The following is a 16,396-nucleotide window of genomic DNA, read 5'->3' on the forward strand; positions in this document are numbered from 1 at the left end:
CCACAAAATACCACATGTGGGCGCGCACGTACAGTGCGATTGAAACTTCGTGGCCCATGCGCAGAAGTCGGTTTTCTGCCTGGGCGAGTCTATTTTGAAGAAGTAGCATGAGAAGAAGTGGGGGGTGTTGGTCGGGCGACTGACGGGAGACAAGGCGCAGGCGGGCCACAGGATACGCAGCGCAGGGGAGGTACATTGTTTTGAGGTACATTCGCTGAGGTCGACCCTTTCCAACTCTCCCATCCACACTCCTCTATCTGAAACAAGACGAGTGTAGATGGGAGAGATTGGAAGGGGTCGACCTCAGCGAACGTACCTCAGTCAGATTGAGGACGTTTTTAGCAAAGCCCAGCTTAGGAGTACCCTAATTAAGTTAATAACAATGTACTGACCTATATAGTTTAAGTTTAAAAAATTTGGCTCTCAAAAGAAATTTCAATCGTTGTACTGTTGATATTTGGCTTTGTTGACTAATGAGTTTGCCGACCACTGGTCTAGACCCTAGACCTGCACTAGGATTGGGATGCTTGCTTGACAGTAAAGCTTCTTCCATTCATTTCTCAACCCCCACAAATACCCAATGCTCAAGTCTCTTATATAAAACTCTCCCTCCTCCTCCACTCCCTCCTCCCCCTCTCCCTCCTCCCACAAAACCCCTCCGCTCCACAAAACCCCTTCTCTCTCTCTCTCTCTCTCTCTCTCTCTCTCTCTCTCCCTCTCTCCCTCCCTCTCTCTCTCTCCTCTCTTCTCCTCTCTCTCCTCAAACTGAATCTGGGACCCTTGAGTCTACAAGCCAATGCTCTATCCACTGAGCCAAACCAATCTGCGCTCGTCTCCTGTCTTTTTTTTCCAGGGGATAAGGCAGAGGGTTTTGAGGCCGTACCAAAAGGAGGGATAAAGAACTCTACTTCTCTACTTGGACACAGACCGTTCCAAGTAAGACCCCGGAGTCTTGAAATAGTGTACAAGTTAGGGAATTATGATGTGTTCCAACCATAAAGTGAAAGAAAGTCTGGAAGGAGATGAGCTTGGAGAAAGGGGTCCCAGGCTGTCCTCACATGGAAGTCATTACAAAGCCTCTCTTTCCCACACTCCCTCTTCACTCTCTTTCTCCCTTTCACCAGGTTCACCTATTTGCTTTAAAATAACCCCTCAATTGAAAATTGAAAACAATTCAGGCCTTACTCAGGACTTTCACCTTTATCCTGAGAACAATAGGAAACCATTTGGCAGACTTAATTAAATGAGTGGTCAGAGCAGGTTTTCTTTTTAAGTTCATTCTCGTTGCTGCATTGAGAATGGTCTGAGAAGGAATGGACAAGAAAGATTTGGACAGAGCAGTCAGGTGGTGATAGGTAAGAGAGATCATGGTGAACTGAAGTGGTGGTAGCAATAACATAGAAGGAGTATTGGACAGGTGTGGAAAGTATTTCTAAGGTAGAATTGATAGGTCTTGCTGATGGGTTGAATGATCTTTTACCCTCTCTGCATCCACCCCCTTGGGCATTTAACTTTGAAGTGTCCTCTGCCTCTGTCTCTGGACTTGACCATGTGCCTGGCTTTGGGTAATAGAATGAAGCAGAAGTGCAAGTATGGTGCTTCTAAGTCTACAACTCAAGAGGCCTTGCTCTTTCTTGTGTTTCTGTCATCTCCATGGGGACATTCCTGAGATAGCCTACTGGCATGGAACAGATACGTGGCAGAGACTTGAAGTGCCCAGTCAGCCCAGTTGAGACTCATCTAGATCAGTGGTCGGCAAACCACGGCTCCCGAGCCACATGCGGCTCTTTGGCCCCTTGAGTGTGGCTCTTCCACAAAATACCACGTGCGGGCGCGCATGCATGAATTGAGTGAGACTGGCTACAAGACGAGTGTGGATGGGAGAGTTGGAAGGGGTCGACCACTGCCGTAGGTCAATGGAGGTGCTGAGCATTCATATGTGTTGGGGAGAGACAGGGTCAGATGTTCATGTTGGTGAGGTCTGCTGGCTGATGGGAGGGGAAAGGAGTAGAGGTAGAGAGGCCCAAGGAAAGGAAACCAGCCAGGAGGTGGATCTGATGGTCCCAGGAAAGCATGATGGACTGAATGAGGGTGGTGCCCGTGGGATGAAGACAGATCAGAAACCTGAATCGTTGGGATCACCAAAGCCTTCCCATAGCAAACCATGTCCCCTCGTCTGGCCATGCCGTTGTCTATGCTGTGCTCTCTATCTCACCGTAGCACCACTTTCCTCTCTCCTCTTCATCTTGCTGGTTCTTATCCGGTTCCCTGAGGCACAGCTCAGGGGCACGCTGAGCTGGTTTGAAGTAGAGAGGGACAGAGTAAACTGCTCACATGTGGGTGTGTCTCCCTCTCGCTGTGAGACGCCAAGGGAGCAGGATCGCACATTCATTGTCTCAGGATGCCCAGTGCCAGCACAGCAGGTAATGTGCCGAAAAGGGGGGTCAGGAGAACGCCAGGGAGGGAAGGTTTGGCCCCACCTTGTGCCATGCATGCCAGAGAGAGTCAAAGTGTGTTGTTATGACCAGTACATCCCACCATCAACAATTACTGTGCTTGGGCCACAAGGATGCCGTTGGAAGTCAGCACCAATGCCGTATAAAGTTGACTGTGGGAAATAGCAGTTACTGGGCTTCACCAGTCCTGCAGCGAGGTCATGATGGTTGAGCCAAAGGCCTGGATCTTTCTGGAGAAAAAGAGAAGATGCCCAGAGTGTGTCTGTTGGGGCAGGGCATATGTTTGGAGAGAGGGCCTCTTAGAGGTTTGCACCTTGCTTGTCCCCTCTGTGTCTGGGGCGTGACTGGTGCGGCCCCTCTGCCCCTCCAGGCTGTCAGGTTAAGTCCCCCATAGGTGACAATAAATCTGCTGAAGCCACCGAATGATTTCTAGTGGGATCTGGGAGCTGCTGGTTGGCAATACAGGGGCTGAGCGCTCTTTATCTGGATGGGGCCTGAGGGACTAGAGGGCTGCATTTCACACAAGGAAAGCACACCAGGCAGATAACTGGAAAATAAAAGTCCCCCCGACCATTTGAAAAAACAAATGGGGGCGGGGGGAGGGAGAGACAGTCAAATACCTTATAAAAGGCAAGTGGATGACTGACTTCTGTAAAACGCTCGGCCTGGCTGCGGTGGTGGAGGGGTCGGGCGTCGGGTAGGGGCATGCTGAGCTGGTTTGAAGTAGGATGGGGAGAGGAGTCATGGGAATTCTGGGAAGTTAAACCTCCTGGGTTTCTCTCACCCCAGGACAGTACCTCCATGCCTCTGGGCCTCAGTTTCTTTGCCTGTAAAGTGAGACTAGATTGATAGGAGGGGAGCGCTGGCTCCCTTACGCCGGGAGAGGAGCCTGGTCCTCACATGGTGCCACGCCTGTTTCCAGGATCTGTTCCCAGAGGAAGCAGGCTTGGGATGGAAAGTTTGCTGTGGCCTGCAAGTCGAGAGCCCTGGCTGTCAGTCCAGGGTGTGACTTCAGGCAAGGCCCTGCCCCTCCTGGCTCCTGGCTGCTCCCAGTAGCAGGTGAGGTTGTAGCGCATGGTCCATCCTCTTCTAAGGGGTTGTGTCTGGCTCAGTCGCAGGACAGAAACCCAGGACTCCTGGAGCCCAGACCCAGGGGCACATTTGCCATCCCCTTGCTCTTAGGCATAGCTGTTTGATTAGGGAAGGTGATAACTTTGTCACTGTGAAGGTTGGGGGGGGGGTGGACATTTTACATATGATTAGCCACCCGTCTGAACCATGCATACCGATGCTTGGGCATGCTGTTTACATACAGTGTGGTTTCTACACAGGCTCAGGCGTCCTGGCTGTGTGGCTAACAAGCTGTGTGACTTTGGGCGAGTGACTTTAATTTTCTATGCCTTGGTTTCCCCAACTGAAAAATAAAAGAATTAGCCCAGAGGCCCTCTAAGGGCTTTGCAGCTCTGAGCTGCCAGGAGTCAGTGCTTCTTTCAGTAAGTTGTGTGTGTATGCGCATGTGTATGTGTGTTGCCTGTGTGTGCACATATTGTGCATGTGTACATATCTGAACAGGCCCTCAGTGGTTCTAGCCGGCACGCTTCTCACGTAGCCCTAACTATCTATAGCCATGATAACATGATAACGACGCGGATACTTGATATTTAGCCTCACTGGCACCTGTTGGTAGGGTGTTAGAACTACTAACAGCACAGTTGAGGATTTATCAAAGTTTCCACCATCCTTTGGACAACTGGGCTCCAGAGTGTGGCTGGGAAAATTAGACCAAGATGTTAACCTGTCAAGCTGCACATCCTAGTTTTAATTTTACGACATTGAAAAGGAAGTGACCATTTAAATATACATGAGTAAGGCACTACAAGAAGAGATTGCCTGATTTCCCCCCTAGTTTTATTTCCAAGAACATATTAAACTTTTAGTGTGTTTTTAACATTAAAAACCCTACTATAAAAACCCATGTATATACCCCTTTCTTCCTCTAGAGCAAGCCTGATATGGGCAAGACACTCACCAAATATTTATGGAATAAATGAATGAATATCTTGACTGTCTCTACATAGAATTTTACTCTGATAGGAACCTTAGATCAGATGTGGCAGAGTGGACTGAGTCTGGTCTACAGATGTGTTTTATTTGGCCTGAACATTGTTTTGAAAATATTTGGATCATGTGTCAATCTTAAAATCAAGAGATTTCACATAAAGAGTACATCTAATAACATCACCCACATTCTTTTTTAAGATATATTTTTATTGATTTCAGAGAAGAAGGGAGAGGGGGACAGAGATAGAAACATCAATGATGAGAGAAAATCATTGATCGTCTACCTCCTGCATGCCCCCAACTGGGGATCAAGCTCACAACCCGGGCATGTGCCCTGATTGGGAATCAAACCATGACCTCCTGGTTCATAGGTCAACGCTCAACCACCGAGACATGCCGGCCGGCATCACCCACGTTCTTACATGGAAATACATTGCTGGGGCATCAAAAGCCCCAGTGTAGCCCAGTCTCCACCACTCTGAGTATCTAACAGCTATGACTTTAAGCTAAGATCAGAGAGCATCTAGAAATTCCTCCTCCTTAAAACCAACACTAACTTTCCTCTCCGGAAATGATAAGATCATCCAGGCATTAGTCACTGCCTTTCTCACGTGAGTAAATTTGCAATTGTACGTAAGGGCATGAACACATGCTAGAGTCCTATGTACTGGAGCTTTCTCCCAAGCCAATCTCACCCATTGGACTGAAGATGTACGTGTAACGTGTGCATATGAATACAGAGTCCCCTAATGACAGCTGACGACTGTCCTGAAGGAGCCAGACTGATACTTGCCTTTAACTAACTATAAAGAAAGCATGTGTCCAACAAATTTACTCTGTGCACATTTTAAGATTAGGAGACATGGACTTAAATTCCTTAAGGTTAAATTGTTCCAATTACCCGCAGGCACTATAGACGTATACAACCTTTACAGGCAACGAGGAGGCTAGTTATAGACTATTCTTTGCTATTCAGTAAAGCAGACTCCTCCCCACCTTTAGGGTCTTGATTAACCGTAAAGTCTAAAGCAATACCTTGCTTTCCACACATGCTGTCGTTGAGACTTTTCTCTCTTTTACTTTACTTCCTCCATCTACCTCCCATCCCCCTGGTTAATCCCAATTAGAGAGCGCTTTGTGGGGTCCTGGCCTTACCTGTTAGCACACAGCCCTGACACACAATACTTACTCCCCGGATGTTTGTTGAGTGAGAAGGAATAAAGGAAGGAATATACATTTCTACGCAAACACGTCCACCAAATGCTCTGCTGGTCAGAGCTCCTGTGGTTGGGGGAACCCTCTCCTCACCTGTTGGATGCCTGGGTCTGAGAGTCCGTTTTAGGTTCTAATAGTTATGACAAACCCAAGGCAGTATTTTCTTACCCATTTAACTCCTCAAGAACAAATTCACATATTAAGGCACATCTGGTCATAAAACAGGACACCACTTTATCACTTGACCAGCTCTCCCCCGGCCAGTCTCTGCACCACTGTTGGCCACTGGCACACACAGAGCCTTTGCCCTCAGCAGTCCTCAGCCACTTAGTTTAGTTATTGCACTAACTTTTTTTTTTAGATAACATATGCCAATTTTACTTTTTAAAAAATATAATTTATATGCCATAAAATTCACCCATTTAAAGAAAGCTCATTATTTTTAGTATAGTTATACAACCATCGCAATGAATTTTAGAACATTTTCATCACCTTAAGAAAAAGACCCATCCGAAACCGGTTTGGCTCAGTGGATAGAGCGTCGGCCTGCGGACTGAAGGGTCCCGGGTTCGATTCCGGTCAAGGGCATGTACCTTGGTTGCGGGCACATCCCTGGTGGGAGATGTGCAGGAGGCAGCTGATCGATGTTTCTCTCTCATCGATGTTTCTAACTATCTCTCTCCCTTCCTCTCTGTAAAAAAATCAATAAAATATATTAAAAAAAAGAAAGAAAAAAAAAGAAAAAGACCCATACCCATTAGCCATGACTCCCTGTTTTCCCTCAACCTCCCCTGCTCTAGGTATCTGCTACCTACTTTCTTTCTCTATAGATGTGACCATTCTGGACATGTCATATAAATGGAATCAGACACTGTAGTCCTTTGTGACTGGCTTCTTTCACTTAGCACAATGTTTTCAAGGTTTCCTCTATGTCAGTGGTTCTCAACCTTCCTAATGCTGCGACCCTTTAATACAGTTCCTCATGTTGTGGTGACCCCCAATTTCATTGTTACAAACTGAACATAATTAAAGCATAGTGATTAATCACAAAAACAATATGTAATTATATATGTGTTTTCCGATGGTCTTAGGCGACCCCTGTGAAAGGTCGTTCAACCCCCAAAGGGGTCGCGACCCACAGGTTGAGAACCGCTGCTCTATGTTGTAACAGGTATCAGTACTTCATTTCTGTTTATTGTCAACTAGTATTCTGTTGCATGGGTACCACACTTATTTATCCATTTATTGTTTGATGGACCTGTGAGTTGTTTCTACTTTTTGGCTGTTATGAATAATGCTGCTATGAACTGGAGAAGTTTTTGCATAGACATATGCTTTCATTTTTCTTGGGTATATACCTAGGAGTGGAATTGCTGCATCAGATGATAACTGCATGTTTAAGCTTTTGAGAAACTGCCAGACTGTTTTCCAATGAGGCTGCACCATTTTACATTCCCATTAGCAGTAAATGAAGGTTCTGATTTCCCCACATTCTTGCCAACATTTGTTATCTATCTTTTTTATTAGAGCTATCCTAGTGGGTATTAAGTAGTATCTCTTTCTGTGTTTGATGTTCATTTCCCTGGTGACTCATGATGTTGAGCATCTTTTCATGTGTTTATTGGCCATTTTTATGTCTTCATTGGAGAAATGTCTATTCAGATCCTTTGCCCATTTTTAAATTGGGTAATGTGTCTTATGTTTTGAGTTGTAAGAGATCTTTATGTATTCTGGATGCCAGACTTCTGTTAGATATATGATTTGCAGTTTTTCTCCAATCTGTGGGTTGTCTTTTTCACTCTCTTGACAGTGTCCGTTAAAGCACAAGCAGTTTAATGTTGAGAATGTCTAATTTATCTAGTTTTCTTCTGATGTTTATTGTTTTAGTGGCATATCTAAGGAACCATTGCTTAACCCGGGGTCACAGAGATTTATGCCTATGTTTTCTTCTAAAACTTTTATAGTCTTAGCTCTATATTTAGGTCTTTGATCCATTTTGAGTTAATTTTTGGTATATCATGTGAGATCACATGCCATTTTTTAAAATAAATTAAAATGAGAAATAATCAGGACTTTAAAATATGCAGCTGTCTCTGATTTTAATTGAAAATCATGTCATGTTTCATTAAACATATCATTTAATGGAAAAATTTAATTCCTAACAAGGCTGATATTCTCAATAATTACTTTAAGAATTCTATAAGCTAAGAATTGTTAGAAAAGGCCTTTGACATTCTTGTTTCTTTTAAAAAAAAAATCAACTGCTTTCAGTAGAGATTTAAATAAATAAAGCCATATTTTAACATGCTATATAAATAATATTTTTAAAAATATTAAAAACATGTCTATTTTCCTCTTATGATGATATGGGCTTCAATTTAACACAGTGGTTTTCAATCAGGAGTGATTCTGCTCCCCAGAGGACATCTGGCGGTATTTGCAGACATTTTTGTTTGTTACAACGTAGGGAGGAGGATGGCACTGTCATGTATGGACAGAGATGCTGCTAAACAGTCCCCAGGGCATAGAACAGCCCCCAACACAAGGAATCACCCAGCCCCAAATAGCAATTGTGCCACGATTGAAAACCCCACTTTAACTAAATCAGTGGCCCCTCTTAGATATATTTGAGAAGAGATGTGAGTTTGCAAACCCTTTTCCTCTCATTTTCAACCTCATGGTTTTCTGCTATCAAAATACTGAACCTTTCAGAGGCCAGAATGTGTCCCAGAATCTTAACTGCCACCACAACCCTTTACAGACAAAAATCTATGAGGATCATTGGGAAAACGCTTGTTTTTATTGCTTAATTTATTTTGTACTTGTGTGTTTTCATTTTTGAATCTTAAGATATATTTGATCATTCTTTCCCTGTTCAACATGCATATGTGGGTAACCAAGTCTCCTGTTAAAATGTATTTTATCTGATTATAGAACAATAGTTATAAGAAGTAGTTGTGAGTGCTTGGCACTGGGCTAAACACTGATCCTGCATTATCTAATTTAATTTCTTCAACAACCCTGAGTGACTGACATTCGTGTATTACAGCCATAGACACTGAGGCACAATGAGATGCAACTGGCCCAGGATCATATGTGTCATCACTACTCCAAGTCAGGGCATGAGCTTGAGGGGGGTCCAGGCATGTCACCGAGCATTTGGTTACTCATTGTGGGTAGTCACAGAGAGACAGTTAGGTTGTTCTCTCCCTTAGTTAAGTCACTGTCAGTGCCCTGCCATGGGGGAGAAGGAATGGACCACACAGCTAGCTAGCCACAGGAGAGCCATCTCACCTTGGGCATGCCCGCAGATGCGTGGCTCACCTGTGACCATCACCCGTCCCGCATATCACAGCAGACAGTGTCTGAGGACTGCTGCTTAGGGAAAACTGGGATGTCTGTGACATCTCTTAGGTTCTTAATAGTCACCCTAATCCATCAAGGCTCATTTTCTACCTACTGGCCATCTACTCACAACATACTCCGACTCCCTAATGTCTCTTCTGACTTGTGGCTTAAATCCACTTGCATGTACACCAGCACCGCGCCCCGAGCCCCCATACATGCCCCACACTGAACTAGACCTGCTCACCTTCAGTCTCCCAGAGTCGGGGCCACTCCGGTCCCCTGATCTCACAGGCACTGCTCTTACCGGAATAGCACTGTGGGGTTTAACAGCCGTGAAACATCTTGTAAAACATATAGGCTGCAGTTAAACAGTAGTATTTCCCTCCTAGGCTGTATCCCTCTGTGTGCACATAGCTGTCTCCACATACCTGATATCACTCCCCTCTCAGAGGGGTTTCGGGAAAGGAGCCTTGGTGTGGGTGAGTGACTGAAGATATGCATTTTGATGTACAAAGATCGGAGATGGAATGGCTGTCGGTTAGGCCACTTTGGGGGTGTGGCAGGAAGTGAGGTGAGATTCTGCTCACATCTGCCTTCCAGGTATCCTCCACCACCTCTTCGAGTGAAAGGGGGAGAGAGCAATGATTAGAACTGAAAATTGCCCTCCTCCCCCAAATCTAAAGCAGACCTGTCCCTGAAACTCCTTGGGCAAATCTTTCCTTATTCTGAGCCTCAGTTTCCCCTTGAAGGATGGGTACATGCATCAGACAATCTAAGCATCTTTGCAAGCATAAACTTTTTTTTTAAAAAAAACTTTGAATGTCTAAGGTATTGGGGGCTGCGTTAAAGGGAAGCCAAGCCCACCCTACTTAGGAATCTGCTTTAATAGGAAGCCCACACCTGGAAGCCTGCCCACGTTGGAAGGAGACACGACAATGATTGGTCGATGCTATCTTTCTTCAGAGACCCATCTCCAGGGGCGACGTTCAAAATATTTAACATCCAGCATCACATGAGCACTGACTGTCAGAAAGGGAGAAGGAGCTGGTCGGGCCTTCAGGGGCCGCAGCCTGAAAGCTCGCCTCCCCGACCTGGCCCGCCTCGCCTGCTGTGCCAACCTCTCCCACCTCACTGCCTGCTGAGCCTTTACTGATTGTTTTTTGGGGTCTGCCTCTTCCTGCCTGACTCTGCATCCAGGGCCCTAACTCACACCCCTTGGCCTTCTTCTCTCCCCGATTGCTTTATACACAACGGCTATAAATATCCTCCTGCATCCAAACACCAGCTTAATCGTATTTGTCACTCAACAGATGCTCTCGGAGCCTCCCTCTGTGCTCAGCCCATGTTGGCTGACGCCTCACCCTCTCGTCTTCAGAAAACATTAGAGGCTGAGAAACGCAAGGAGATCAAGAGACCTAGCCTAGCTCTGCCCGTGCCTGTTGCATGACCTTAGACATGTCCCTGTCCCTACCAGGTGTCAGACTCCTTACACGTAAATGAGTGACTTGAGCCCCACTGTTCAGGGATGAGTTTCTGGAGAAATGCACGCCTTCAGCAGCTGACCGCTCTCTCTCTTTCTCTCTCTCTCTCTCTCTGTTCCTCTCTCTGTCGCCCGGGCTGCCACCTCCACTGTAGAACGCACTGCTGCCTGCAGGCCTGAGGCAGAAGGACCAGACCACCAAAGCGCCCACGGGCCCCTTTAAAAGGGAGGAGCTCTTGGATCACTTGGAAAAGCAAGCAAAGGAGTTTAAGGACCGAGAAGATCTGGTCCCCTACACAGGGGAAAAGCGAGGTACCGAAGCTTGTTGCTCTTATCAATATGTCCCTCTCCATGAATCGCTGATTGCCAACTGTACACCAGGCCCTCTGTTGAGCCCATTGTGACTGGGCTGTCTTCCTGCCCTGTCAGAGGCATCATGGTTGGAAACAGCCTGGAGCAGGGTGCATTCGGTTGCCATCCTGGCACTACCACTTCCTAGCTGTGTGAGCTTGCGTAAACTGTTAAACCTGCTGTGCCTCCATTTCTTGGTCTGTAAATGGGGTCGATGAAAATAATATTACCAGTTATGAGGACTGAGGTAAGATATGTAGTGCCCAGCCCATAGTGAGTGTTATGCAAGTATTAGCTATGAGTACCCTTTCGGTCTCAACTGTCCTGATCTCTCTTTCAGGGAAGCCTTTCCTGTCTCCTGGGTTCAGGACGTGCAGTCCCTTCAGCTCCCCCTTGGTACTTCTCCACCTCGGGGGCCTGTGGGCTTCCTTCATAGCAGTTCCCATGCTATCATTATCTCTGTATCATTTGTCTCTCTCACTGGCCTGTAAGCCCCATGAGGGCAGGGACTCTGGCTGTTTTTGCTCACATGATACTCTCAGCACCCGGTGCAGGGCCTGGTGTACAGTAGGGCTCAGTAGAGAGTTGGTGAATGAATGAATGAGTTCAAATTAAATAAATGCATAATGCCTGGTGGCTCAGTTGGTTGGAGCGTCATCCTGTCCACTGAAAGGTTACAGGTTCGATCCCCAGTCAGGGTGTGTATGGGAGGCAACTGATTGATGTTTCTCTCTCTCTCTCTCTCTGAAATTAATAAAAACATATATATTTTTAAAAAGAATATAAGCCCCATGAGTACAAGGACCACATCTATCTGGTTCATTGCAACCACATCTAACAAACCCTAGCACATAGTAGACACCCAATCTATATTTCTTAAGTTAATTAGTTAATTGTGTAATTAATTGTTTAGTCTCTTCCATTCTCCCCACCCCCAAGAATGTAAGTGAGATGAGCCTCGGGTCCAGGTCCGTGGTTATTGGCTCTGTATCCCTGTTGAATTGGCACAATACCCTACAGAGTATCTGCTGGATGAATAATAAAATGAAAAGGGCAGCAGGAGTCGACACGGTGGGGAGGACGTTGAGCCATCCCAAACCCTGGCGTTGGAGCTCAGACCAAATTTTATTGAAAACTTGGAGGGTCAGAGAACCCCAGAAGGAGGACTGTGTGGCCTGGAAGGTGGCGGCAGGGCAAGGGATGGGAATGACTGGGGCCTTGACCAGAAGGGCTGGGTGTGTCCTGCTGAGAATGTGGCACGAGATGTTCTTAAGCAAGGCACTTGTGCCATGAGGAGTGGTTTTAGCACAGCAGAGAAAGATAATAGAATCTCTGGATTTCATGGCCTTAAAACAGCGTCCCACCCACACATTTGAAAAACGAGGAGACTGAGGCTGTGAGAGAGTTGGCAGCAGGCATGGTGGATGGCTGGTGAGTCCTTGCTGGCATCCACTTGCTCAGGCACCCACCACTCTCCCAGGGGAGGAGCTGCGGATGGGATGGTGTGGGGAAGGGAATCTGGGCGGCACACAACCAATCCTGCCGCTCCAGAGGATGCCAGTCTGGCTGGAGCCTGGCACAGTGCTCTCGGCTCCCAGAGCCTGACTGCTTTCGTGAAAAACCAGGCCGACCCGAAGAGGGTAGCTGGAATTTATTCTATTGCCGCATAATGACAAGCTTTAAAGGTTCATCATCATCACTGTCACCCCCACCATCAGTGTCATCTCCATAAAGTATTTCCTGGTGATTGTTGGAGTCCTTGTAGGTTGAATAAGTGGGGGTCTCAACAGAGAGTGTGGGGAAGACCTTCCATCTCCAACAGCCAGAGGCAGGGCCATTCAGTCCAGCCCTGGCTGAGCATTTGCCCACGCTGGGCCTAGAGCTGGCTAGGCTGAGGCGAAACAACACCCCAGCACGCAAGACCCAACAGAATGTGGTAGGAGCCTTACATGGGTGTGAGGTGGTATCAGTGCAAAACCCTGAGGAATGTGAACTTCAGTCACGCTGACTCAGGCAGGGGTCAGAATAAAATATCCATGCAGAATATTTTCCTTAGAATTAGATTTGTTTGGCTATATGTGCGAGGGGGAAAAGTAAAATAAGAGAGCTTAAGCAAGGTGGAGTTTAATTTTCTTTCACTTACAAGAGTTGCAGGGTTAGGCAGTCCAGAGCTAGTAAGGCATCTTGCCTAGTATTAGGAATCAACACCCTTCCCAGTTTATTATTATTATTATTATTATTATTATTATTATTTTAAACCTCACCCAAGGATATTTTTCCATTGATTTTTAGAGAGAGTGGGAGAGGGAAAGACAGAGAGAAATATCACTGTGAGAGAAGGACATCGATTGGTTGCCTCCTGCATGAGCCCCGACCAGGGCCCAGGCCAGGGAGGAGCCTGCAACCGAGGTACGTGCCTTCACCGGAATAGAACCTGGGATCCTTTGGTCTGCAGACCGACACTCTATCCACTGAGCCAAACCAGCTAGGGCCACCCTTACCAGTTTTTTAATCTTTCATCCCTGCAATATGTTCTTGTCCTCATGGCCCTTCTGGTTGCTTGAAGCTCCAGTCATCACACCCACATGCAATTAGTAAGATGAAGGAAGGGAAGAAGTCCGAATCCTTCTTGTACCTCTGGGAGGCACCTGCTGTAGGAGCTAGGAAACCATAGGTCTTAACTATTTATTGAGTTTCATCCTAGCATTGTATCCGTCATTTTCACAGTTGATTTCCATTTTAGCCCCTTTGTCTCCTTTGTATGTTTTGCCCTTTTCCAGATCCAACTCTGAATACATTCCCCCCCAGATGATTTTGTTGTGTATTGGCCATTGCTGTAAACAATTTAAACAATAAAAGTAACTCAAAGTAATTTCCTCCACTGAGAGATAGATACTGATCCCATTTTAGTGAATATTCTTCTAGACATTTCTCTCTGTACTTTCTACCCCTTCCCACCTCTACCATTACCACCCTGGTCCAAGTCACCCTCATCTCTCACCTGGACTATGGCAGGAGCCTCCTAACTATCTCCCGGCTTCCATCCTCACCTGCTTCAGGCTATTCTCAATCAGTCATGAAAGTGAGCAGGTTTTTTTTAAATTGAGGTAATAGTCACAGAACATGAAATTGACCATTTTAAAGTGACGGATTCAGTAGCGTTTAGTACATTCGTAATGTTGTGCAACCACCATCTCTGTCTAGATCGAAAACACTTTCTTCACTCCAAAATAAAACCCTGTACCACATCGGCCGTTACTCCCATTCTCCCCTCCTCCCAGCCCCCGGCGGCCACCAGTCTGTTTCTATGGATTTATCTATTCTGGATATTTCCTATAAATTAAATCACATAATGTGTGACTTTGTGTATCTGGCTTCTTTCACTTAGCGTCTTGTTTTCGAGAGTCACTCATTCCCTTTTATGACTGAATAATATTCTGTAGTTTGTTTAACCGCCCATCCAGTGATGAATATTTTTGTTGTTTCCACTTTTTGGCTACTGTGATTAATGCTGTTATGAACATTTATTTACAAGTGTTTGTTTGTCTGTTTTTTTCGTTGGATCATATGGGGGGGAAAAAGTTTTTTGAAGAACTAGAAAACTTTTCCAAAGCAACTTCACCATTTTACATTCCCACCAGCAATATACAAGGGTTCCACTTTCTCCACATCCTTGCCAACCCTTGTTATTTTGGTTTTTGGTTTTTACTATAGCCATCCGCATGGGTATGAGGTGGTATCGTTGCAATTTCGGCTTGCATTTCCCTAATGACTAAGGTTGTTGAGCATCTTTTCACATGTTGTTGGTCATATGTATATACTCTTTGGAGAAATGTCTAAAAATCCTTTACCTATTTTAAAATTGGGTTTTGTTGTTCTTGTTGAGTTGTTAAAGTTCTTTAATGTAGTCTGCATATCAGACCCTATCAAATATGTGACTGTGAATATTTTCTCCCATTGTGTATGTTGTCTTTTCACTTTATTGATAATATCCTTTAATGCACAAAAGTTTTAAAGTTTTTAGTTTTATTGATTTTTAGAGAGAGAGAAAGGGAGAAGAAGAATAGAGAACTAGAAACATCAATGAGAGAGAAACATCATTGATTGGCTGCCTCCTGCATGCCCCCTACTGGGAATTGAGCCTGCAATCCAGGCATATGCCTGACTGGGAATCGAATCGGTGACCTCTTGGTTCCTGAGTTGATGCTCAACCGCTGAGCCTCACCAACCGGGCAAAGTTTTAAATTTTTATGAAATCCAATGGATCTATGTTTTCATGTCTAAGAATACATTGCCAAATCTAAGGTCATGAAGATTTACGTCTGTGTTCTTTTAAGAGTTTTATAGTTTTAGCCATTATGTTGAAGTCACTGATTTATTTCCATTTGTTTGTATAGATGCTATGAGATAGGGGTCCAATTTCACCCTTTTGCATGTGGATCTCCAGTTGTCCCAGCACAACTTCTTTTTTAAAAAAATATTTTTTTATTGACTTCAGAGAGGAAGGGAGAGAGAGATAGAAACATCAATAATGAGAGAGAATCATTGATTGGCTGCCTCCTGCATGCCCCGCACTGGGAATTGAATCCACAACCCAGGCATGTGCCCTGACCAGGAATAGAACCATGATCTCCTGGTTCATAGGTCGACGCTTAACCACTGAGCCACCAGAAGGGCCATCACAACTTCTTGAAGAAACTATTCCCTTTTTCATTGAATGGACTTGGCACCCTAAAATAAATTTGCCATAGATCTATATATGGGTTTATTTCTGGACTCTTAGTTCCATCTATTGTTTCTATATTTATCCTCACGTCAATGCCACCTTTCTTTATGTTGTAGTAGGTTTTTAAATCAGGACATCTAAGTCCTCCAACTTCATTCTTTATTGAGATTGTTTTGACTATTTGGTTCCTCTAGCAATTTTATATAAATTTGAGGATTGGCTTTTTCATTTCTGAAAAAAAAAGCCATTGGAATTTTGATAAAATTGCATTATATCTGTAGATTATTTGGACATTATTGCCATTTTAATATGGTCTTCCAGTCCATGAACTCGGGATTATTTTTATTCATGTATGTCGTTTTTAATTCCTTTCAGCAATGATTTGTAGTGTTCCATGCACAAGTCTTTCACCTCCTTGGTTAAATTTATTTCTCACTATTTTTTCCCCCTTTGGATGCTATTATAGATGAAGCTAGAGGCTCAGTGCACGAAATTTGTGCCCTGGAGGGGGAATTCCCTCAGCCTGGCCTGCACCCTGACCACCTTCCTGAAGGAGCAGTGCCCCCTCACTCACACCCAGCCTAGAACTTCCTAGTCATTTCCTCTGCTTTATATTTCCCCGTAATATCCTCTAATAGCTTTACATGCTTGTTTATTACCTGTCTCCTTTCACTAAATTGTAAATTGTTCATTGCTAGTCCTCTAGCCCCTAGAAAGGTGCCTAGCACATCGGAAACACTCAGTAACTATCTATTGCAT

The 16,396-nt window shown here is 45.1% G+C and overlaps 1 protein-coding gene across 11 annotated transcripts in view; it reads left to right on the plus strand.

The window, feature by feature from the left end:
- The window catches only part of TMOD1 (tropomodulin 1), an 83,774-nt gene that overhangs the window by 17,641 nt on the left and 49,737 nt on the right, over positions 1 to 16,396 (plus strand). For all 11 annotated transcript variants that reach the window (XR_001362944.1, XM_014543204.1, XM_005870628.2 and 8 more), the window contains one exon: positions 10,716 to 10,872. Coding sequence is in view for 10 of the 11 variants with exons in the window: in XM_014543204.1 (XP_014398690.1) it covers positions 10,716 to 10,872 (157 nt within the window). In the remaining variant the exon portion in view is untranslated. The remainder of the gene's footprint in view (positions 1 to 10,715; positions 10,873 to 16,396) is intronic.

Source organism: Myotis brandtii, unplaced genomic scaffold, assembly GCF_000412655.1.
Source record: "Myotis brandtii unplaced genomic scaffold, ASM41265v1 scaffold320, whole genome shotgun sequence".
NCBI classification, from domain to species: domain Eukaryota; kingdom Metazoa; phylum Chordata; class Mammalia; order Chiroptera; family Vespertilionidae; genus Myotis; species Myotis brandtii.